The following is a 24,859-nucleotide window of genomic DNA, read 5'->3' as shown; positions in this document are numbered from 1 at the left end:
GTTAAGCCTCAGTTCTAATTGCTAAGTGTCAACTAGTGACCAAATGACCGTCTGATACATAAAATAACTGGTACAATTAAACAATGTATATTGGATCAGTACTCAGTACATTACTTGTTCCCTATTTCCATTGTCGTTATTGCTTTGTAACCATTTAAGCCATATACTGTGCTCATGTACAACGAATAGCGAAAATAATTGATCTACAAGCTCACGATGTGTCGCAAGCTTGTAGATATGCCATTTTCTCCTGTAATGACATGCCTAAAATCGAGTAAGTAAGTGTAGGCCTACTGTAGTTGAGGAGGTTCTTAGAATTATTATATACGGTATATATATATATTTTTTTTTACTCATTGCAAAATCCTGCAGATGTTGGTCTAACACATTGTTTGGCTGCCGACTACACAATTATATACTTTGTCCAGGATTAGCCCGTTCATGTGTTAGTCCGTGTTTGTCCGTCCACAGGGTCCTGGCTGTGTGCGAGTTGTTTTCACGCCAGTCCCACAGAGATAGCCAGGTCGCTAATGCTAAGCCCCGCTTGCACCCTGTCGATGGTAACCCATATGGTGCTGCCGGGGCACAGATGGCCTCTGGAATAAGGCAGAGTGAACACACCCGGGACCAATCTGGTCATGCACTGTATGTGTGTATGTGTGTGTGTGTACGTACAGGAAGACTTTACTGTTTACAAATCTGCTGCTGGCTGGTTGCTCAGCTTAACCTGCTTACAGCAAAGAGAGCCTTGTGGACCTGACCCGATAGCCAGAGTTAGAGAACTGACACACATGTGTCAAGAGTACTGTAACTGCTGCCGTTGTTGGTTGCATCAATATTTACTGTACTTTATACAGACAATTTTCTGATTGATTTTGCAACAAGGCTGACAACAGGCTATACACAGTAGCCATATTGGAACGTTCTCACTTCCTTAGTTCCTTCAAAGGTGTTACCAATGATACTAATGAAGGCTCTGTTCCATTTCATGTAGCACAGTGGTTCTCAAACCTTTTATTTCAAGGACCCCCAGAACTCTGAGAGTTAGACACCTTTTTAAGGGGTCATTTCAGGAACCCCCAAGGAACCATTAGCCATGAGGGTCCCTGGACCACACTTTGAGACCCACTGGTGTAGCAGAGTCTTTACAATGAGCCAATATTCACAGTATCAACACCCTAGCTGACTCTTTTTGACCAGAATGGAACAGAGCCTTCATAAGTATTATTGGTAACACCTGTGAAGGAAGTGAGAAGAGACCAACTTCTCTCCAAAGTGGCTACTGTGCATACTGCCTATTCAATTATTTTGATGTCATTTATGAGTAAGTAAGAAAAATGTTCCTCAGGCTCCAGAGCCAATGGGCCGCTGGAGATGAACTTCCAGTGAAACGGCTATGACGACACTCATGCCCTCCTCTCTTTTTCTGCTCAGAAAGCGGTAAACTGAGGAAATGGCAGTGTTATTACAAAACACCTCGTTTATTTGCACCTCCGAGGGCCGCCTAGCCAAGTGAAGTGTACGTACTAACACCAAAGCGTCCCTTCAAGAGATTTAGTCCCCTGCGGAGCACTGGCTTTTTGGCTGAGCGAGGAGAGGTGTGGTGCATGCACATTGGAGCATGGCAGAAGGAGTCTTTTTCCAGTCGGTTAAGTGTGCTAGCCGGAGGTATTACCGTGGCTCCAGCGCAGCTCGATGAGGCTACTCACAAAAGAGTCTTGCTCAATGATTTATCACAGCTGAGACTTGCAGAGATGGAGGGAAGGGGCTGGTAGGACAGAAATAACAGCTCCTCTAACTGATAAATTAATCCATATTAGCTGCTGAACCAAAGCACAGTGTACAAGCATACCAAGGGCTTAAGAGCCCCCCTCTCTTACCTAATGAATGGGAACGAATAAGGCTAGATTGATGTTTTCTGTCCAATAAAGAACCCTGTCTCTCTAGCTGTGCTTCCTTCATTTTATGTGAACCGTGGGTACCCTGAATGGATAGCCTATATTTGTTCTCAGCTAAGTGCATCTGACAAATGGGGCAATTTATGGGCACTTTTTTTGTCAAAAATGTCATGTCATTACTCTTCACCCAACCTTATTTTCAATCAATTACACACCAGTATACAGACAATACAGATTTATTTTGTTTTCCTTGAATTCCCGAGCCAATAATTTGATGACCGAGTGGCTGCTCAGTAGGAGACTCTCGCAGGTAATGAGATAATAATTTAACGTTGGGGGTGGTCAACTGTAAACTGTGTTGTTTGGGCCAAGCACATTTTCCTTGTGATGCCATAGCCTGAGAGGACGTTTGGGTGAACGTGTTTGTTACACTCAATAGAGATAGAAAGGTAGACGGCTCCTTCGGCTCTGGGGCATATGCATCATGGGACCGAGGGACGCAACATAGCCCTTCAGCGTATGGGAAGGCATTGTGGACTCCCCATTGGCTTAAAGGGCAGCCAATGAGGAGAAAGAAAGGAAAAAGTCACTACTAGCACAGCGACTGAATATAGACCAGCTTGAGCTTTACACAAGCTGGTAAAAAGGAGCGGAACTAGTAGAGGCATAGACATATATTGGTCAAAAAGTCAAAGGTCCGGTTACAATTGGACAGGTTAACTCCCAGCTTTAGGAGGTTGTCATATAGCCTTGCTTGAATAATATTATTAAAATCAGAACTAAAATCAATAAAGAGGACACATGTAGGTAGCATTGGCCTCTTGGTGCTGCAGGATGGAGTGAATGCAGAGGTATAGATACTGTAATTATTTTCTAGTATTGCTGCTATTCTTCTTTATTATTATGTAATGGTGGTTTTACTTTTGCTGCTACCAAGGCTGTGTTGAGAAACCTAAAACTGTTCTGTACACAAGATATAACAATAAACATCTTGAATCTTGTTACTACATCCTCTACAGGCCGATGTTCCATGTAAGAATACGTTAAACGGCTCAAGCATCACACTGTACAGATAGTTGGTTACTAGTTTCTCAAACACCTTCATAATAACAAAGTAACGTCAATGTACTTTGAGAGACCAGTTAAAATATCAGTTAAAAAACAAACAAAAAACAAAACACTCAAAAGTTCATGAGCAGACCACTTGATAATAGCTGCCGAAACAAGGTCAGCACTGCTGCTTTCCTGCAGTGGTGTTTATTTAGCAGAATTTTGACCTTATGTTCTCTACCAAGAATGGTGGATCCAAGGGCACTGTCTGAAGGAGCTTGACATGGCCATAGGCATATCATCAAATCGAAGTAGAATTGATTTAGCTTGTTAGGGAGCAAGGGGTCATCATCATGGGTAGCATTACTTTGTTTTGTTTGTATGTTATCTACTTTAGGTTATGCAAGACACTTGCTATCATGGGCATTAAAGGAGTAGTTCACCCCCAAAATGACTTTTTTTTCTATTGATTACTCATGCCATGGGGAGTAGAGTTCAATAATATTTTTAGTTTTTTGTCACATTCCTAAGACAAAAATTTGATTCGAGTAAATTTACCCCCATTGATTCCGGATGGGGACCCGTTTCGAAACGGGTCCCCATCCGGAATGAATGGGGGTAAATTTATTGTTATCACATTTTTGTCTTAGGAATGCGACAAAAAACTAAAAATATTATTGAACTCTACTTTAAGTTTGGTTTCTACTGTAACTTGCTATATAATTGGCTTTTGCCTTCTTAGCGACCATTAAAAAAGACCCCAAAATGTCTCACCAGCACATGTTACCACGGGACGGGCTAGACCTCAGTTCAGTAGAGCCACCACCTTTTAAATTGCCTGTCACGGTAAAAGGTTGTCTAAATGTATTTCAGGATTTAATCACTATGATGATCGATTTGGGTCGAATTCCTCCAGGTTGAGGTGGCCTTAATACATTTCTTATCTGCTCCCAGCGGAGCCACTGCTCTTTCTGCAGACCCTGGTTCCTGACCACTCTGGGTACATGTGACAATCACTGACTAGAAATTGCTCTAAAATGGGGCATCCCGATGGCTCAGCCAGTTGACATTTTGGCAAGTATTACAGTATGTCTAAGGCAGGCAGACATTATCATGGTGTCACAGTTCCGTAGTTGGCGCATAATCTCTCTCTCTCTCTCTCTCTCTCTCTCTCTCTCTCTCTCTCTCTCTCTCTAGTTGTCGTCTTCTGAAGAGACATCTGAAATGCCTTCAAATTTAAAAAAAATATAACATTGATGCCCTTTTATTGATGACAACAGTCTTGCTCAATCATGGAGGAACCATGCATCCGAGTTTACGAATTTACACAATGTGAAATGTACAGGCATTTACTTCCTTGGCCCACTATAGCAGCATGCACAACAAATTTGGTGGCCAGAGATCCGCGACGCACACGGACAAGCAAATTCTAGACGGCTCCCATAGCACCCACACGTGTGTGTTGTGTTTACAGGAGGCGGACACAGACGACCAGCAGGGAACGCTGGGCTTTGAGGAGTTCTGCTCCTTCTACAAGATGATGTCCACCAGGAGAGACCTGTACCTGCTGATGCTCACCTACAGCAACCACAAGGACCACATGGACACAGATGACCTGGCCCGATTCCTGGAGACAGAGCAGAAGGTATATACATTAGGGCATTCACCAAATATTCGAATATTCGAATATCAAAGTCACTATTCGACGTTGTTCACCGAAGTCGAATATTCTTTTTTTTTTTTTTTAAGTTGTTTTCTCTTTAAAGAATATATAGTTTATGAAGCTTGGCTAGATAGGAAGTCATAAGAATGAGTTGTCAATGCCCCTGGTGGATGAATTTGTTAATGCTCTATACCAGGGGTTCTCAGATCTTTTTAGGCCGTGACCCCCAAAATAAACATATTTGAACTGGGGACCCCCACCCTGACAAGCACTTGGAATTGTAGGTATTACATTTAATGTGACTCGGTTCCGTAGATAAATATTGTGAAAATAGCAGATCTACATGCTCACAACACCTCGCAGGTCGAATAATTCGAATACTAAAAATCTCTATTCTCCACACGCACACAAATAGCTCCTGGCACTCACCTGAATAATTAGTCTGATTTACACGTACAGTATAGCAGCAAATCAACGCTAAATGGAGATGAAGGGAGATGTATTTGTCACGCAGTCGTACAGATAAAAGCAGACAAATGAACGTACACCTCACGTCTTTGCCTAAGCCATTAGACGAATCTGATCTACAAGCTCACAGCTTTTAGATCTTCTATTTTTACAACATTTTCGCCCGAGAGTAGGGATACTAGGGTTCATGTTCATAGCTACAATGGGGAATATGGAATAAATATAAGATGTTTCTTGTTTAGGTTGAGTACAGTGCACCTTGTGTCAGTTTAAAACCCGTTAACGAATCTGAATCTGTATTTAAGCCATTTCTGACAAAAGATATTTGCCAAACATATTCCTGCTTTGCTGCATACGCTCAATAATCCGGTGTTTACTATACCGGGATCACATGTTTGTTTTTATGCAAACGTCAATCAGGATTGATAGGTTATTGTGGCCGTTATTGACATGCACTTCCAGTACGGTACATTGATCAACAGACCTTCACCTCACCTCATGGGTCCAAGCAGAAAGACGCCAGTAGATGGATATAAGATGGATCAATGTGATAAACTTTATAATCTAGGGATCATATGCATGACTGACCAAAATCAAACTGGTCTTGGCTGGACTACTGGTCTTGGCAATGAAACTGGATCATTAAAATAAAAGGCTACTGCACTGTAGATTAGTCCTTCATAACGTTGATTGACTCAGCTGGCCTATAATAAATCAATATGACACCATCATAGCCTACCATCTTTGTGATTAGAGCTGTGGTTTCTTCTGCACACCTTGTGTGTGTGTGTGTGTGTGTGTGTGTGTGTGTGTGTGTGTGTGTGTGTGTGTGTGTGTGTGTGTGTGTGTGTGTGTGTGTGTGTGTGTGTGTGTGTGTGCGCGTGCGTGCGTGCGTGCGTGCGTGCGTGCGTGCGTGCGTGCGTGCGTGCGTGCGTGCGTGTGTTTATTCAACGGCCGTCAGTGTGAACGATAAATCAGTGGCCATTTACTAGCGAATTGGTTTTGAAAAATGAAAATCGATATTAGAGATGGAAAAAAAAGACACGGAGAATCTGAACTCATCCCTGCTGTAAACATCATGATAAAAAAAGTGAATTTAAAAACAAACTGAAATGGTCTCTCTTCTACCCAGGGACTGATTATTTGGCTATGGTTGGTTATCAGGTCTCGGTATCACACAAACACTGGATTCTACTCGCAATTCATTTAGAACTACGCATAATTCTTGAGTGCCCAAATCCAGCCACAACTCTCATACTGTATGTGTATGAGCAAATCGATTGTGTGGGAGGAGTGGGAAGGGTTAATCAGAGCCACAAATTCAAAGAGTAAAGCAGAAACTTCCATCAGGGATCTTCATATATGGGCATAAACAGGTGACATCACAGCGTTAAGGATCTCCATATATGGGCATAAAGGGATTTGTTCCCCTGGCATCACAGGGATCTCTCTAACAGGGCATCATTATGGAGATCATAGTGTGGTTCTCCTAACAGGGCATCATCTGGGATACAATCCCTTTTATGCCCATATATGGAGATCCTTAACACTGTGATGTCACCTGTTTATGCCCATATATGGAGATCCTTGCTCTGAGTATCTGACATCACCTGTGATGTCACCTGTGATGTCACCCTTGATGTCACAGTGATGTGTCAGGGAAACCACAGTGTCAGGCGTTACACGTACATACAGTACATACGGACAAGCTGTGCCAGTTTTGACAGTAAACCTACGGTCGCAATTATTCAACAAAACAATTCAGCCGATGCCCCTACAGTATGTTGTCTAAAGCCATGGTGCACTGCACAATCCTGAGTTTTAATTGAACACTGAAGTGACCCATAAGGTTAGCCACTTTCAACCTGGCGTCGCTGTTTTGGGTATGTCATTAAAGATGCACAGGTATGATATACTATATTATTATACGCATGGCTGCTTTCCCACCAGTGGATCAGGCGGACAGGGTGGTATAAGTGGATAGGTGGGTGGGCATATAAGACCCTTGATCCTGGCTAACCAATGATCATACGGTGGAATGGCCCCTGGGTTCTGTTTTTGTTTTTCGTCCCCCGCATTTCAGTCTTTGATCTTGGTCTTCCTCAGAAGTGGAGATATGACAGTTCCTTCTCACAGTCTGCTTCGCCCCAGGGTTCCCTGCCCTGCTCTCCGGAGCCAGCAGAGGAACGTGTCGAGACTGAAGCACATTACAAAAGACAGAATATAGTACATGGTGAGAGCACAGCACGCTGTGAGAAATCAAGCGGGTTGCTCTGTTCATCAGTGAATTCTGGAGGTTTTCTTTTTGCCAGATCCGACAGCGGGAATATCTATTTTGGGCATAGGTGCATTTAGAATTTTAGTTTGTTTCAAACATTTTCAAAAAGTGAAAACAGCAGGTCTACAAGCTCATGACACGTCGCACGTGTCATGCAAAATGCATCATATGATGCTTTGTAGCATGCTGAAATACTAAAATATAAAAAACACAGTTATAAAAAAATAACTCAGGATTGTGTTGATCGTGTCCCAAACAACAATAAAATAAGATCTGGTTGTCCCAGAGGTGAATTGGTCCTTTATGTACTAACTGGTACTATGAGGTACTGTGCTCTTTTAAAATGAAATTAAACTATATACCTGTCTGTATACAATATATTATATTATATTCCATATACAGTAAAGTATGTACTGTATGTTCCAAATAGATCTATAATTTTGAGTTATCCTAATTCAGAAGTAGTTATTCATCCGTCATCTGCAAATGGCCCAAAACTTATACTGTATGTATGCTATCTGTACACTCAGGTTAATCCATGTTAAAAGCACCACATAGCCTTACAGCAGGTCGGAGACTTTTCGGTCAGGCTGACATCTCACTCGGCTACAGTGATTCAAAGAGAGTAAATTATTGAAAAGGTGCCAGTCGCTTTCAGATTAAGGTGGCAGACCCAACATTTAATAGACTCACCTTTGAGGCCCTGGCCTGAAGCCCTGGCCTGAAGCCCAATATCTTTGGGTAAATGTGGAATTAGTCGTTGGCTAGTGCAGATAGATTTGTAGGGGAGAGTGTTTTCTGCAGGTCGTTCAGTCCGAGTGTATCAAAGGGTGCGTTCGGAGTGCCTAAACCTAACCCTAATCCTAACCTTAACCTCAGTAAAAATATGCCTAAACCTAACCCTAACCCCTAACCCTAACCACACCCGGTGCACATTTCCAAATGCACCCTTTGATACACTCGGACTGAATCACCTGCAGAAAACACTCTCCCAGATTTGTAGAGCTTGGATATGACTCCTGAAATGCATCATCTACTCATTAATGGTTCCACAGACTGAAAAGAGAGGATTAGTTAATGGCATGCCTTTTCTGCTAAAGGCCCTCCTAGCAGATGAGGAAAGAGGAAAAGAGAAAAGAAACGCCAAGTGGGAGAAGAAGTCAGCCCATTTCGGATAGCATAGTTCTTTCGCTTATTATATTCAGCATTGTGTTCTGACTGCCGCTGTCAATTACTGTAGATGTTTGTTGTTTTGAGTCCTTATTGAAAGGAAGCTACGGTAAGCTGTGGCGGGATGTGTCCTCTGACATCATTAGCGACTGCGTTTAGAGCCATCTACTACTTTGTGTTTCAAAGAAATAACACTCCACGTACTCTATTTCATGTCAATTAATTCACCTTAATTGTGTGCACATCTTTTGAACAGTAGCCTATTAAAAGTGTGGTGTCATCTATCTGTCCATCCTCCTGTCTAATTCAGTTGTTTTTTTCCTCTGCTAGCAGCAGGGTTTCCGCTAGCCAGCCATCGTGGTCGATGTGTTTATTAAAATGTGCTCGCCATAATGTAATCTACGCCACATGCATGTTTGTAGATATGTGCGTGTGTACCAGCCAACTGATTGTTCGTTGATTGTTTCCTAATCTACTCCTACTCTAATCACGCATGAGTGACGCTTTCGCAAAAAGAACATAAAGTAGGACGGATGAGTGAATTACACTGCGACTGCGTCCTGTGGTGTAAGCTTGCAGATGTGCTCTTTTTGGTAAGCAACACCGTCATACTAATGACTAGTATAAACTGTAAGCTGAGCACATTTTGGGCTTTCCACCTCGTTTAACTATTACATTGTAAATGTACATAATAAGCATTTTTATTATGCTTCATCTTACAATAGTATTGCACAAAAACTGCAAAAATCATTTATTAAACAAATATACATTAAATGGATTAGTTTGATTAACAGTTGCATCCATACTCCCATGGCTCATATTGAGCCAGAATGAGAAACTGCCCCATACTGAGGGGAGAGATCTAGGGCCTGCCCTGCACCCTGTTTCAATGTGTCGCTCTCACAGTGATTGACATGGATGGGAATCTGATTGACCCGTCATTCTTTTTTTAAAGGCCAGCTGTCAAACAGGAGATTCCATTGCTGGCATGGGGAGAGAACTGGCATGTAGGAACCAGTGGAGTTAAATCTTGACAATAGAGGCTTTAATTGGCTTTCATGGAGAAAGTGTTATTAGTGAGGACTATGTTTTGATTCATTCTACTCCCTTCCATAATAGATGACGAAGGTGGCCAAGGACCACTGTCTGGAGATTGTCAACAAATTTGAGCCATGTTCTGAGAACCAGAAGGAAGGGGTTCTGGGTATTGATGGTGAGTGCGTATTCTTTTCACATTGATGTTCTTATAGCCATTTCCATCAGCTAATTAACTCCCAGTGGAAGTTTCTAATCTTGCTATGCAAATAGCCCCTGTAAACAGCTGGAGACTGGTTGCTTGCTACAGTAACAAGTGAAGTTGATTTGCAGCATGTGCATGTTATATTATTCATTAAAGACAGTACATATTGTTGTACTGTATATGGAAGTGTCAGATATACATATTGTTTGCTCAGTAACATCTCTCCTTAGTAAACAGACAAGCAGCACAATACTAAGTAGGCACTGCTGCTGCTACAAAATACTGCTGTACAACACAAGTTCATCTTCATGCTGCTTTGCTTTTAGTTTTAGCTCTGACTTGTTTCAAGCCATTAAGGGGAATAAAGTACAAAAACATTACTTTTCAGGAAATTTAAAAAAGAGCCCGTGTTCCAGTATATTTAATGTTACTTTGTCACAAGTTTTTCTTTATACGTTTAATTGGTTAAATATTAATAAAAGCCACAAACACAATTAACCTCTTTAATTTTCGAAACGTTTAAAACATTTCTAAAATAGCAGATCTACAAGCACATACTGAGTCACGATTTGCGAAGCGACACATTGAGACCTTGTAGATCAGCTATTTTCACTACTTTAGTGCAACACTCTTGTATGACAAAGTAGGACATTCATTTATGGCGGGGAAAAAAACTGTTGAAATATGGAGATACAAGGTTTCTGCCTGACAGCAATGATATGACAGTTCCTAAATTAAGTGTCATTCTCCTTTGATCTGATACCACTTACACTTATATCATTACTTTTCACCATATTAAGCTATTAAGTTGCTGAGCCAACAATGCTTTATTGAAACTGGCACAGATGTCAGCTGTGATTAACGGTTACCGCTGCTCACATAACTGAGGCAGCCTGGTGGCTCGGCTGCGTAACTGCATGTATATTAAATTGAGGATTCTGGGTTCAGCTCCAGTACAGGACCTGTGTAACACATCCTCCCAGGGGCGTCACACCAAATTCTGGGCCCCGGGTACAAGGATTCACTGCGGGCCCCCCATGAATGTTAACTATTGAAAAATAGCAGATATACAAGCTCACAGCGCGGCACCGAGTGCCGCGCTGCGAGCTTGTAGATCTGCTATTTTTGAAAAATCGTGAAAATGTGTGCCAAGAAACCTATGTTTTCACGTCAGTGATGCTCAAACTTTTGGAGCCGTGGGCGGAGCCCATGGTCTCCCTCTGAGTGGCAATGTGTGTCCTGTCTCACCAGTGAGAACTGTCCCGTTGAGTTCGAACAGTACCTTTTATGACCACACATGTTAAGGGAGGGGCGCTGTTTTCAGGCCAGGCACACACACGCACACACACACACAGGGGGGAACACATAGAATCAAAAACATAGATCTGGAAGTGCTCAATTTCACGGCTCCACTTCGAACCAAGGTTTGATTTTTTTTCATGTGAAGGACCCCCCCATCTCAAAATATTTAGTTCCAGGGACACCCCAGAAGCAAAATTTGAGTTACAAAGGTTCACTTAAAGGAGTGATGACAACCAGCCGAAATGTAACATTATGGTACAGTAGGTCAGGTGGTCTTTGTTGAAACGGTTTGGAAAGGGGGTGGAGCCGGCTGTTGCTGCCGACAGGCCCATCAACAGTAGCTGTATGGGCCTGTCGGCAGCAACACAGAGCCCCCAGTGATAGGCTGTTGATTGTACTGCATCATTTGATTGGATAATTTAACATGGGGGTACATGACATCATTAAAAAAAATTGCTAATTTGATAGCCATAATTAGCTGTTTTGGCCGTGTCACGCCCCCTTTAAAAAATACATATATTCAAAGATTTGCGCACATTTTCACGACTTTTCAAAAATAGCAGATCTACAAGCTCGCAGCGCGGCACTCGGTGCCGCGCTGTGAGCTTGTATATCTGCTATTTTTCAATAGCTAAAGTTACTAGGGCCCCCTCCACCTTGGGCCCTGGTAACTCAGTCCCACTTTCCTACCCCTTGTGACGCCCCTGCATCCTCCCATCTGTTCTATACCTCTGTGCTGTCTGGCAAAAGCAGGAAAGGATATCACCCAATTAGCCTATAAGCTCACAGCTTGTAGATTTTTATGTTTTTTTCCTTTCCCCTTCTACCCCAGATTTGAACCTGGTTTCCTGCGTACATAAAATAAGTATTGATTGATTGAAGACTTTTATTTTTACTTTATTATAAGTTTGCATAGGAAAAGGTACAGTTTCATGACAGTACAGTTCACTGGTACACGGTCAACTATAAAGATCGACACCTCAAAAAAGCTTTTGGGCTCCTTTTTAACTCATATAACATTGAATGACAGACAAATAAAACACAGTACTACGGTATGCATAAAAAACTGTCGTATTATATTAGATAATTGACACCGGGTGAAAAATGGGTTACAAAATCGTGGGATAAAAATGTTAAAAGTAGAAAAACTGTGCATAAAACATGATGCAAAAATAAATGGTATTTACAATAGAAAGGTCATGGGGAGGTACGTTTTTCTGTTACCAGTTTCGAGTAGCAGCCGCCTGTAAGTGGCTTTTCAGAGCGGTTTTAAAGGAAGGTAGGGATTAGGGAAGGTACATAGTAAATTTAGAGGAGTTTAGAAATCAGGGAATCGAAACTGCGACGCCGTCAGGCATCAATGCCTATGTGGTATGTGCCTGGACCAATAGGCCAGCGGGAGCCCCCAAATCTTTAGAAATTTGTATATATTTTTACTGGGCAGGGGAGGACACACACGAATTGTGGACACAAGGTTGAAAGTGTTTAAATGCACATAATATAACCCCCCACCTCCCCCTTAGGTTTCACCAACTACATGCGCAGCCCGGCGGGGGACATCTTCAACCCGGAGCACTACGAGGTGATCCAGGACATGACCCAGCCACTGTGCAACTACTTCATCGCCTCCTCACACAACACCTACCTGATGGGAGACCAGCTCATGTCCCAGTCCAGGGTGGACATGTACACCTGGGTGCTACAGGCGGGCTGCCGCTGTGTGGAAGGTCTGCACGCACGCACGCACGCACGCACGCACGCACGCACGCACGCACGCACGCATGCACGCGCACATGCATACGCACATGCATACGCACACACACCCATACGCACACACACACACACACCCACGCGCGATGATGCAGTAATGATCTTTGCTCTTCTACACCAGTGGTTCTCAACCTTTTCAGGCTCGACCCCCAAAATAATCATATTTTAACTGGGGACCACCCTGAAGAGCACTAAGAGTAATTACATTTTGTATAACACGGTTCTATTGTGAAAATAGCAGATCGACATGCTCACAATGCCTCGCAACGCGAGGCGTTGTGAGCATGTAGACGGCCATTTTCACAATTTCTACCTCTAATATTTGACAATTTTGCCAGTTTAGTCATTTTAGAGGTATTAAAAAGTCCTTAAATGGGTGTTAGTTTAACGGTATGTTTGTGTCTGTCCACTGTGACAACCTGGTGTCATCTGGTCCACAGTGGACTGCTGGGACGGGCAGGACGGCGAGCCCATCGTCCACCACGGCTACACCCTCACCTCCAAGATCCTCTTCAAAGACGTCATCGAGACCATCAACAAGTACGCCTTCGTCAAGAATGAGTGAGTTCAGCACACACTTGATCCCCATTGAAATCACCAGCCACCCACCCACCCACTCACTGACTCACCTACCATACTCATTACAGTAGATAGCCTCAGGGCAGTCTCATAGGTTTCATTGCCCTCTCCTGTGGCAGCTTTGTGTGTGTTTGCGCGTGTGCGTGCACGGGCGCAGGCTTTTTACTAGGATGTGGATAATGAGATTTAGCGTTTTAGCGTTTAACATTGTACACAAATACAATGGTGAATGATATAGTTAGTTATTTTTTATAGTTATGGTGCTCAGTGTGAATGGCACGTTAGTGTACACATACTGTACACACACCTATGTACACACTATCCGGTACATCTGCATTGTCATTTACATAGCGCACGCACGCACGCACGCACACGCACGCACGCACGCACGCACGCACGCACGCACGCACGCACACACGCACGCGCACACACACACACACACACACACACAAACACACACACTGTACAGCACACCAGCAGATGTGAAGAGACTCCTACCTCTTCAGTGAAGATGATAATCCTATAGACACGCACAATCTGGAGGTTGCTACGAAAAGGTGCTATTAATAGACCAAGTCTCACAAGTAATATCAAAAGGTGTGTGTGTGTGTGTGTGTGTGTGTGTGTGTGTGTGTGTGTGTGTGCGTGTGCGTGTGCGTGTGCGTGCAAGCCTTGACGTAGGTGTGTATTTATTGGAGAAAAAAAGAATTATCCACACCACGCAAGATAAGAAAAGGGTGCAAGGCTGCTTTTAACATCAAAAGAGGTTGTAATTTTCCAGAATGTTTTTTTGTATTGTATAAAAAGGACATGCATAGGTCCAAGGCAGATGGAGGCAAAAAGCTTTTCCCTCAAAGGAAGCATGTCTTTGTAAAAAATGAAAGAATGAAAAAAAAAAAAAAAAAAAAAAAATCATCAAAGCGTTTGCTCTTGAACGTAGCATTTTCTAAACAACTACTTTATCGAAACTTCTTGTATCAAAGTAAGGTCATGTCTGGAATAGAGGGGATGGGAGACATTGGGCTGGTTCATAGCTTTATACTACACTGCAGTGTTTTATCACAGGGTGGACACAGTGCTTTCCAAACAGTGTGAACGCAGCAGTGTGCAACCAGCTTAAATGTCTCAATATAAGGGCTGGAAGACCAGCTCTGACTACCGCAGTTATATTCTATTAACATACTCTACTGCAGGGGTTCCCAAACCTTTTTGTCTCAGGGCACCCCATAAATATTTTTTTAATCCGAGGCACCCCTACATTATAATTTTCACTCCCAGCACCTTAAATTTATAGCATATCGTCGTTGTCGGGTGGAAACCAAACCGTTCGTTTTGTATTTATCATCTATAAAATGTACTAAACTAAGTGAAAACAGCAGATCTACAAGCACACAACGCCTCGCATCGCGAGGCGTTGTGGCCTTGTAGATCTGCTGTTTTCACTAGTTTTGAGCGACAGAGGTTTCTGCCTGACAGTAACGATATTTTAGTGATTATGTTGCGAGGAAAACGTTGAGATAACAGACATTTTGGTTAGAACTGACTGAAAATAACGTTGTACTTCAAGTTTAAAACGATACTAAATATTTCTTCAAGTGTCCAAATAAATTCCAAATACGGTATTATCAAATGATCTCGCGGCACCCCTGGACTGCCGTCGCGGCACCCCAGGGTGCCCCGTCACCCACTTTGAAAACCCCTGCTCTACTGTATGGTAGAGTTTGGTTTCTCAAACAAGTTATCACTTTAACGTTGCTTTAAATGTAACATATAACATATTCAGTTGTAACTCCACAGCTACCCAGTGATCCTGTCCATTGAGAACCACTGCAGTGTCCCCCAGCAGAAGAAGATGGCCCAGTACCTGGTGGAGATCCTGGGAGAAAAGCTGGACCTGTCCAGCATCAAAGCCGAGGAATCGGGCGTCCTACCCTCGCCAGAAACACTGAGGGGCAAGATCCTTGTCAAGGCAAGAGTTATTCTTATCGTGTATACTGTATATACATGTAATGTATGGGTACCAGACCTCTCACCTCCTCTATCACCTCAGTAAGTCTACCTGTTTCTTTGCAATTCAGGATTCTTGGGAAGATGGTTTTTCTTTCTAAATATGATTTAGAAAGCGTTTGAAGAAGGCTAGTTTTCTGAGAAAGGGATTGAGAAATTGGTCGGTTCAAGGGAAGGCTGGCTTTGTTTTTTTCAAGGAGCGTTTGTGTCACAGTAGCTACAGATTTCAACCTGGCGTCCCTATTCGTTTTCACGCGACTCCATCGTACGATTATAAAATGCGGCTTTAAGTGGTTAACATAATGTCATCCTCGAACAGAGGCATCCAATTAGCTGTCTTTATCAACACATTGAAAAACACGGTGTTCTGGCTGGTTAAACCAAATGTGCTCCATCTGTGAAAAGTGCAATTAAAAAGGGCATGAATTAAGTACATATTCTTTCCCCCCTTAATTAGTCCACAAATGCTCAAATTGTCAACCACCTTTTTGTGTGAAAGAATGTGACATCTATGCAGTATGCTGAGTGCAAAGTAAAAATTGTAATTATTAATTAATTTGAACAATAAATAAAATGAATGCTGCGGATATTGCTGTGCAAGTGTCCGCTGTGCTTCTCATGGTTGGCCCTTTTAATCCAGTTCATTCTATTCTAGGGCTGTCACGATTATCACATTTGACATGACGATAAATTTTCTCTCAAATAATTGCGATTAACGATTTAATTGTGTTTTTGTAGTTGACAATTACATTTCTGTTTGGCTTTTAGGCTTTGAAGTTGCACATGGTAGATATGACACATAACCTAAATATATAAAGAACTTACTGACATGTTTAACAACTTTATACTTAAAGAACATTGATAGTGGAAATAACCGATCTACAAGTTCACAACGAGTCGCGATGCGACGCGTTGTGAGCTTGTAGATCTGCTATTTCCACAATTTTTTACTTCCAAAAGAAATATCTGAACATTTTTCAACATGGAAACGATTATGACGATTATGAAAATGAATTGCGATTATTATCAAATAATTGCGATTAGACGATTATGTAATAATCGTGACAGCCCTAATCTATTCTTGTCTCACCTCTTGACTGACCACTGTTACCACCACAGAATGTCTCATAGAGTAAAACCTCACATTAAACCAAACAGATCAATAAGCTGCTTTTATAGAAAATGTCATGAGTGCTTTACAGGGCTCCGAGTGGAGACGAAATGAATCCCCATGCACAAGCTGAAGCTGTTTATGAATTGATAACGTGAACCCCCCCCCAACACCCCATCCTTCTCTCTCGTCCTGCAGGGCAAGAAGCTGCCCACCAACATCGACGAGGACGCGGAGGAAGGGGACGTGTCGGATGAGGACAGCGCAGACGAGATGGAGGACGACTGTAAGCTGATGAACGGAGACGACGTACGTACCGGAGCCTTCCTGCTCTTTCCTTTGGTCTCCCCTTCCCTCCGTGTTGTTTATCTCACCGTTTCACAACGTGGGAACGGACTGTAGTTGTGTTGAACTGAAGATTGTTTGGTCATATTTGGTAAAAGAAATTCTCCTCGGTAGATTGGGGGTCGCAGGAAAGAAATTCATGTTCAATTCATATCGATTCATACCTAATGTGGCCAATAATGCACATCAAACTGGGGAGTCCTTGAAATGTAAAAAGTTGAGAATCACAGATGTATCCGCTGTAGCCATCAAATGTCAGTCAGTCCTTTGCTAACTGGTGTCTAGGAGCTGAAGTGTGTGTGTGTGTGTGTGTGTGTGTGTGTGTGTGTGTGTGTGTGTGTGCGCGTGTGTGTGCGTGTGCGTGTGTGTGTGCGCGTGCACTTGTGCGTGTGTGCTTGTGCGCATGTTGTATCCCCTTGGAAACTGTGTAAGAGTCACTGAGTGTCCATGGGAGTCCCATCTGCTGTCTTTGAAATGTTGTGTTCTTGCTTTTGACCTCTTGCTGTTTTTCTCTCACACGCCTTTCTCTTGTTCTCGACTGTCTTTTTACTGTATTTTTATGTGTGCATCTGTTGTTGTTTCTCTCTCTCTCTGTTTGTCTCTCTCCTAATCTATCCTTCTTTTTTCTCCCACTTTATCTCTCTGTTTCTCTCTCCCTCTCCCTTTCTCTCTCTCTCTCTCTCTCTCTCTCTCGGTCTCTCTCTCTCTCTCTCTCTCTCCCTCTCTCTCTCTCTCTCTCTCTCTCTCTCTCTCTCTCTCTCTCTCTCTCTCTCTCTCTCTCTCATTCTTTGTATTCTCTATGCACCCCCTCTTTCCGTCTTTTATGTTGCTTACATATTTCACAGTGGAAGGTATTGTATAACATGGTCATTCTCAGCCTGCTGTTCAGAAAGCATCATGTCGGTCATGTGCCATGCTCTTATCATCGTGCTGCTCCAGCTCCGCTTTTAGAATGAGTAAAAGCAAAGAATTCTGCAATATGAAATCTAACAAAAACCTTGGCTGGCATCTTGCAGACAAAGTTAATTGTTTGAGTTGGTTTGTGGAGGAGCTCTGCCCCCTAGTGGCTGAAGTGAGCATGTGCTTAATGTTTCACAGCTGCACTCTTTCAATCCCAACCCTTATGTCATTATAATTATCTCCCCTGTCTGTCACATTGATCATGTTACTCTGGGCACATTGAATGGCCTGCGTGTGCTTATAGCAGCCATCCATCATACCAAAATGAGTTTGTGTTGTGTAATACAGTGGTTCTCAACATGGGGTCCTTGGGGATTCCAGGGGGTCCCCAGCTAAATGATTGATAGTTACGAACCAGTTGCACCCATACAGGTCTGTAACTCAGAGAGTGTAGAAATAGAATCAAATGAAACAGACTATTGTATCTAAAATGTTGGTTCCATTTGTATGCTCTCAGAGAATAACCACACGGAGATAAAGTATCAAATGGAAGTCCATGGGCTAATTCACATTTAGCTGGTCGTCCTTGGTTGAGAATCACTGATATACACATATCCTCTCTGTTTCATAGTAGGACCTTTTTTGTCACAGCTCTAATTTAACATTTTCATGGCCTGAGGGTTAATAGCCAGAGAGTTCATTTAACTCCCTGACCTCTAGTTTGAGGGCACTAACAATAATGTTTATTCGCAAAGTTTGACTTGGGAATGTGGAACTCAGATTACTACAGTCCATGGGCCAGACGGGTTGTCGGTATCAAAAAGGTGGCAAAGGTTATCATGCATTTTTGAAAAGCTCTATATCTCTAGATTATATTTTGGTATGATAACCCTTTCTTAGACCCAGCTAAATTGGTGTTATCAGCCTCTAGAGTTGGCGTCCCATTAACATTACATTACAGGAAAAAAAGGAAAAAAAATAATCTGCTTTTAGTAGCATAAGAGGGGTCAAACTAGGGGGTTTTCATGATGCCGAATCCATTGGAAGCATCTGTTTTGCACAAAAAACATTCCTTGGGCTATAAATGGCCTCAGAAGACGATGCATGTATGGGTGTGCATTCATGTTAGTCGGAGGCCTTAGGGTTTTATTTCTCGTGCTAATCAGTCTAAAAGCACCAAATTTTGCACAGATGTAGCCCAGGGCATGCTCTAATGATTTAGCTAGGGCGCCCGAGTCGGTGACCTTCGGGCTCCAGAAAACATCCACAAAACTCTGAAAAGTGATGACTCATCACTTTTCATCAATAAACCATTGTCTTTCTGGAGCTGTGGCGACCCCGAAGGTCACCGACTCGGGCGCTCTAGCTAAATCATTAGAGCATGCCCTGGGCTACATCTGGGCAAAATTTGGCGCTTTTAGACTGATTAGCACGAGAAATAAAACCCTAAGGCCTCTGACTAACATGAATGCACACCCATACATGCCTTTTTTTCTGTGGCCATTTATAGCCCAAGGAATGTTTTTTGTGCAAAACAGATGCTTGCAATGGATTCGGCATCATGAAAACCTCCTAGTTTGACCCCTCTTATGCTACTAAAAGCAGATTAATTTTTTGCTTTTTTCCCTGTAATGTAAAGTTAATGGGACACCAACTCCAGCGGCTGATAAAACCAATTTAGCTGGGTCTAAGAAAGGGTTATCATACCAAAATATAATCTACAGATATAGAGCTTTTCAAAAATGCATGATAACCTTTGCCACCTTTTTGATACCGACAACCCGTCGGGCCCATGGACTATAAGGATGGGTTGTGAGTAGATACCATTTTTTTCTCCTAATATTCTTTATCCCACGGTTTTTGTAACCCATTTTTCTCACCCGGTGACTACCTAACCTGTGGTCCTGGTTTCCGCTCTCCCCCTGCCGCGCCAGGGGACATTGGGGAGCACCCGGCTGGCTAGGGGGAGGTAGTATAGAAACCAGGACTACTGCATGTTTTTGTGTGAGGGCCTATGCCCAAGGAGACACGGGGAGAACATGCAAACTCACCACAGAAAGGCCCTATCGCCAACCCCACCTAGGGTGTGGGTGCTGATGACGCGGGTGGAGGAACACGCCCCCAGCGCCCACAGCTTCCCCCGGCGGGAGTCGAACCCAGGACCTTCTAGCTGTGAGGCGAAGTGCTAACCACTGCACCACCGTGCCCCTTAGATACCATACTGATACCATTTTGCCCATCCATATTTTCATACCTGAACTTGCATACTGTATCAGTTGATAACCATCTGATACCACTGGTATCATACCAGTGTGTGTTTTTTGTTTTGTTTTTTGTATGATTGTTGTTATAAAGCTTTATGAGCATTAATGAGTTGTTATAACTATAATTATACCGTGTTATAAGCAGATTATAATACATTGTATGTATGTTTATAATGCATTATAGACATAGGATGCATAGTGTTACCGTATAGATGTGACATGATTGCCATCATTGTGCTATGGCCTGGTTAAACCCTTTGTAAAACATTAACACATTAACAAATACATACAGAGAAAGAATGACATACAAATGTAGGCCTAATTACTTCGTGTAAATTTGCAATCAAATGATAATTATGTAATATCGGATAAGTACATACATGCACTCGCCAATACATATCTCTGAATTTTAGGCTGTAGCTGTGGCATTTCCGATACTGGTATTGCAAACAACTCTAGTGATAGGCAAAGTGTGCTGGTTTCCTGCCCCCTAAAACTGAGCCCAATTAAACTAACAATGAGTCATATACTCACTCGGATTTTGTTGTGTATGTTTTCAGTCTGTAAGCCATCGGGTACGTTTTATTATGGAACTCAATGTTGCTGAGGTTCTACTGAAGGTCCTTCATGTTCCCCCCCAGCATATCTCACACCATAAATAAACATGTTCATTCCTCTCTATCTCTCTCTCCCCCCTTTTTGTCTGCAGACCTCGGCCAACAGGAAGCAGGTGGAGAGCCTGGCCAAGAAGAAACTGGACAACCTGATGAAAGAGTCTAAGATCCGGGACAGAGAGGACCCCGACAGCTTCGCTATCGCCGCCCTGCCGCCCACAGGGAAGCCCCCCGCCGACAAGGCAGGCCTGAAGGTAAACGGAAAGAAACTCTGGCCTCGTCGGAGCCATAAATGCTTCCCCAACGTGTCGCTGGCATCTGGCCACCTGTACATTACCCTGTCACAGGGAGAGAGTGCCCCATCATTTCTGCTGAGCACCAAACCCAATTGCTGAAATAAAAAGGGAGCCTCAGCCCTTCTATTACAGGCTACCAGGCTCCTTTTTTTTATTATAAAAAGTTTTCTTCTCCAGAGAGAAAACTCATTTTCTCCTCTCCTTCTCTGACAGACAGCTAGAAACTTTAGTTATCCTGGGGGAAATTGCAGTCTGCCCCCTTTCCCTCCAACCCTGGCAGTTACAAGTACTCTCTCTCTCCTCTAATCAAGTGTTGTGGGAGCGTGGGGCGGTAATTGGGAAGGCACCCTTCCTTCCACTGCACCCTTAGTGCACTGGAGTGTGGGAGGCTCGCCCCACGGTTATCTAATTGAGAGTTTCACTTCACTTCAGCCCACCCCTCGGCCCTCACGCACACGCATACACACTCACTTACAGTACACACATATCATATACACACTAATTAGAGTCCAGGCTCTAATTAGTCTCAGCACATGGGTCTAGCATTTAACTAAGTGGAAACAAAGAAAAATGATTAAGTGACTTTCCATGCCTGCCCGTGACGGATATGAATGCTTCATTTCCATTTCCGAATACAGAAATACAGATGAGCTTCGATCATGCATATACCTGTCGTCTCATTCTGATTTGGTTGAAGGCCAACTGACAGAGTTTATTCTCCTTGTCCAGGGTAAAGACGAGGATGGGACGGACACGGCTGACGAGTCGACCCCTGGCAGCAACAAGCGCACGGGGCGATCTTTCATGGGCAGCTTCTCCAAACGCAAGGTGGGCACACCTCTATTCCCTATCGCTGTCTGCTTTTTCATATATAACCCTGAAACTATGAAACTATATGGAATCTGGGGGTCCCTGCCAAGGTTATTATAGTAAACTAAAACTAACGAAAACAATTTTAACAAAAAAACTAAAAAAAAAAAACTAAAATAAACTAAAATGATGGAGAAAATCTCCTTAGTTTTCGTCTGTCAATTTATTTTGGATAGATGTCCAATCTATTTTCATATTATCTATCTTCCTCCTTCTCCCTCTAATCCTATGCTATCTCCCTCTGTGCCAGTTTACCACGCCCCTCGGACACGCCAAAATACAGAACCTGGTATCATGGTGGTTTCGAAAGTTGGAAGAAAGCGGCAGAGTCCCATTGGGATTACTTTGAATATGACTGTATTTCAGATAAGAGTAAATGCCTTGTAGAAAATGATAATACGGCATGCAGTGCATTACTCAAACCCCACAAATCTAAAAGTCCATTTGAACAGCACGTATATTAAGAAGGCTAACCTAGCTTACCTTGACAAGGTAAAGGACACCGCCCCAGGGGAGCCAAAATACAGAACCTGGTATCATGGTGGTTTCGAAAGTTGGAAGAAAGGGCAGAATCCCATTTGGTATTACTTTGAATATGACTGTGTTTCAGATAAGAGTAAATGCCTTGTAGAAAATGATAATACGGCGGATAAGGGGAAAAACCCCACAAATCTAAAAGTCCATTTGAACAGCACGCATACCGGTAAGAAGGCTAACCTAGCGTACCTTGACAAGGTAAAGGACACCGCCCCAGGGGAGCCGCCCTCCCCCGAGACAGATGCCAATCCTCGGCCAGGCAGCAGAAGAAGAAACCCATGACCAAAACAGTCATATATTCTGTCATTTTGTTCCTAAGGCATGGAATGATAGTGAAAATAAATTATCGCCCTTTTTGCTGGGGACCCCCTGCAACCCCCTCAAGGACCCCTGGGGGTCGTCGGAGCTCACTTTGAGAATCACTGGCTTGGTTATTAGAGTATATAAAAAACACCAGTTGGTGAGGTCAAAAAGAGAAATTGTATGTCTCAACATTTCTGCCACTCTCCACAATATGATTTTTTTTTTCATTAGACAATACTTTTTCCGGAATTGTTTTAATCTCACCCCTGACAAATACCCCATATCACGTAAAAGACTAAAACTAACACTAAAACTAATCAAAACTAAACTAAAACTAATCATTTTCAAAAAATAAAAACGAAACGAAACTAGCAACCCCACTTTAAAAACGATTTAAAACTAAACTGTAATTGAAAACAAAACCTCAAAACTAATGAAAATAAAAACTAATGAAAAAATCCAAAACTATTATAACCTTGGTCCCTGCTTCATCTCTCTCTCTCAGCTAAGGGGTCCTTGGCCTGAAAACGTTGACCCCTGCACCAGACACTATACATTTGTTTTGCATGACAACAAACTACAAACTCTTTAAAGTTGTACTATGTAACTTTTTTTATAAAACAAATCTTAAAATTCTCCTAACTATTAAATCACAAAAGTTTTAGAAGATCCGCGCCGTGAATTTCAGCCTGTAAAGCCTTCTCTGTATGTAAACTGAGATCCTTGCCGTGGACCGGATCTCGCGCCAAAATTGCGTCATCACACTACCGGCCAATCACAGCGAGGGTTATACAACTGCCGGCCAATCACAGCGCATCTTGAAGTGGGGTCGCTATGGCAGCCATATTTGTTGTCGCCCGTTTGTACCATCCCTTCTCTAGGTAATTTCGCCTACCAGGCAGGGTGAAGGAGTCCGTATCTCTGGAATTACTGAACGCACAGGAACAAGGGACCCCTTAAAAGATAGATCTCAGCGAGGTGGAGGCAGACGCGGGGGTCTGAAGGTACGAAAAACGTCCGAAAGACGCGGACGCGACCGCGGTTTGCTATAGGGCTAATGACCACTAGTTGGGCATCTTACACAGTATGGCTTTAACATTTACTGTCCCTGTAGAAAAAGGCGAGCAAACTGAAGAAGACCTCCAGCGTAGAGGACACAGACACAGACCCAGAGAGCTCCAGCAGCGCTACCCGCGCCCCCCTGTACCACATCAAGTATGCAACACACACACACACACACACACACACACACACACACACACACACACACACACACACACACACACACACACACACACACTGTCAATGACATGTCCCATTTTCTAACATTGACCTTGTTGCATGAACAGGAATAGGAAGACGATGAAGCTTTCCAGGGCTCTGTCCGATCTGGTCCAATACACCAAGTCTGTGGGCCTGCAGGACATCGAGACGCAAGGTGAGTGTATCTACACCAGGGGATTTAGCGACCCGGTCGCTGAAAACTACCGACCACGTCGCGACCCGGTTGTAGGTCGCTAAATGATCTCGCCCTCTCTCCCAGGGGTTTTCAAAGTGGGTGACGGGGCACCCTGGGGTGACGCGACGGCAGTTCAGGGGTGCTGTGAGATAATTTTGATAATATTTGAAATGTATTTGGACATTTAAAAATGTATTTAGTATAATTTTAAACTTGAAGTACAACGTTATTTTCAGTCTATATAAATATAAGGTGCTGGGAGTGAAAATTAGGAATATAATAATCTAGGGGTGCCTCGGATTAAAAAAATATTCATAGGGGTGCCCCGAGCCAAAAAGGTTTGGGAACCCCTGATCTACACACTAGAGGAAAGGGGTTTGCACATTTTAACATAGAACTGAAGTTCACTCTGTGTTTACAAAAAGAATCGTAATTCTTGTCATCAGTGGGCTGGATGCTGAAACATTTACTGAACTCTTCATGCTGACAACTTAGATTAAAGCAAAATTTGGTCATCTTTTAGTATGTCTTGTACTTGTACGCAGTGAGACACCTAATTTAATCTTTGCTGAGCTAGCTTGCTCATTTCCAAAGAACAAAGCTTTCAACTTTGTACTAATGACAGGCGCGCAGTGGAGATAATGACTGACTGAGAGAGAATGAGAATGAACGTGTGCAGGCATTTTTAGATTGTGTATACTGACGACGTGTGATCGTATCTCCCCCTGCGTCCTC

General features: G+C 43.0%; 1 protein-coding gene across 1 annotated transcript in view; it reads left to right on the top strand.

Moving 5' to 3' along the window:
• Nucleotides 1–24,859, top strand: part of plch2a (phospholipase C, eta 2a) — a gene marked incomplete at both ends in the record, with an annotated part of 60,042 nt that overhangs the window by 19,328 nt on the left and 15,855 nt on the right. Inside the window, 10 exons of the mRNA XM_080733240.1 lie at nucleotides 4,423–4,593; nucleotides 9,647–9,740; nucleotides 12,593–12,796; nucleotides 13,280–13,400; nucleotides 15,216–15,387; nucleotides 16,735–16,845; nucleotides 20,755–20,913; nucleotides 21,667–21,783; nucleotides 23,780–23,880; nucleotides 24,015–24,103. Of these exons, the coding sequence (XP_080589366.1) occupies nucleotides 4,423–4,593; nucleotides 9,647–9,740; nucleotides 12,593–12,796; nucleotides 13,280–13,400; nucleotides 15,216–15,387; nucleotides 16,735–16,845; nucleotides 20,755–20,913; nucleotides 21,667–21,783; nucleotides 23,780–23,880; nucleotides 24,015–24,103 (1,339 nt within the window). The remainder of the gene's footprint in view (nucleotides 1–4,422; nucleotides 4,594–9,646; nucleotides 9,741–12,592; nucleotides 12,797–13,279; nucleotides 13,401–15,215; nucleotides 15,388–16,734; nucleotides 16,846–20,754; nucleotides 20,914–21,666; nucleotides 21,784–23,779; nucleotides 23,881–24,014; nucleotides 24,104–24,859) is intronic.

Source organism: Nannobrachium achirus (genome assembly GCF_963921795.1).
Source record: "Nannobrachium achirus genome assembly, chromosome: 9".
NCBI classification, from domain to species: domain Eukaryota; kingdom Metazoa; phylum Chordata; class Actinopteri; order Myctophiformes; family Myctophidae; genus Nannobrachium; species Nannobrachium achirus.
This window is presented reverse-complemented; position numbering and strand designations above follow the sequence as displayed.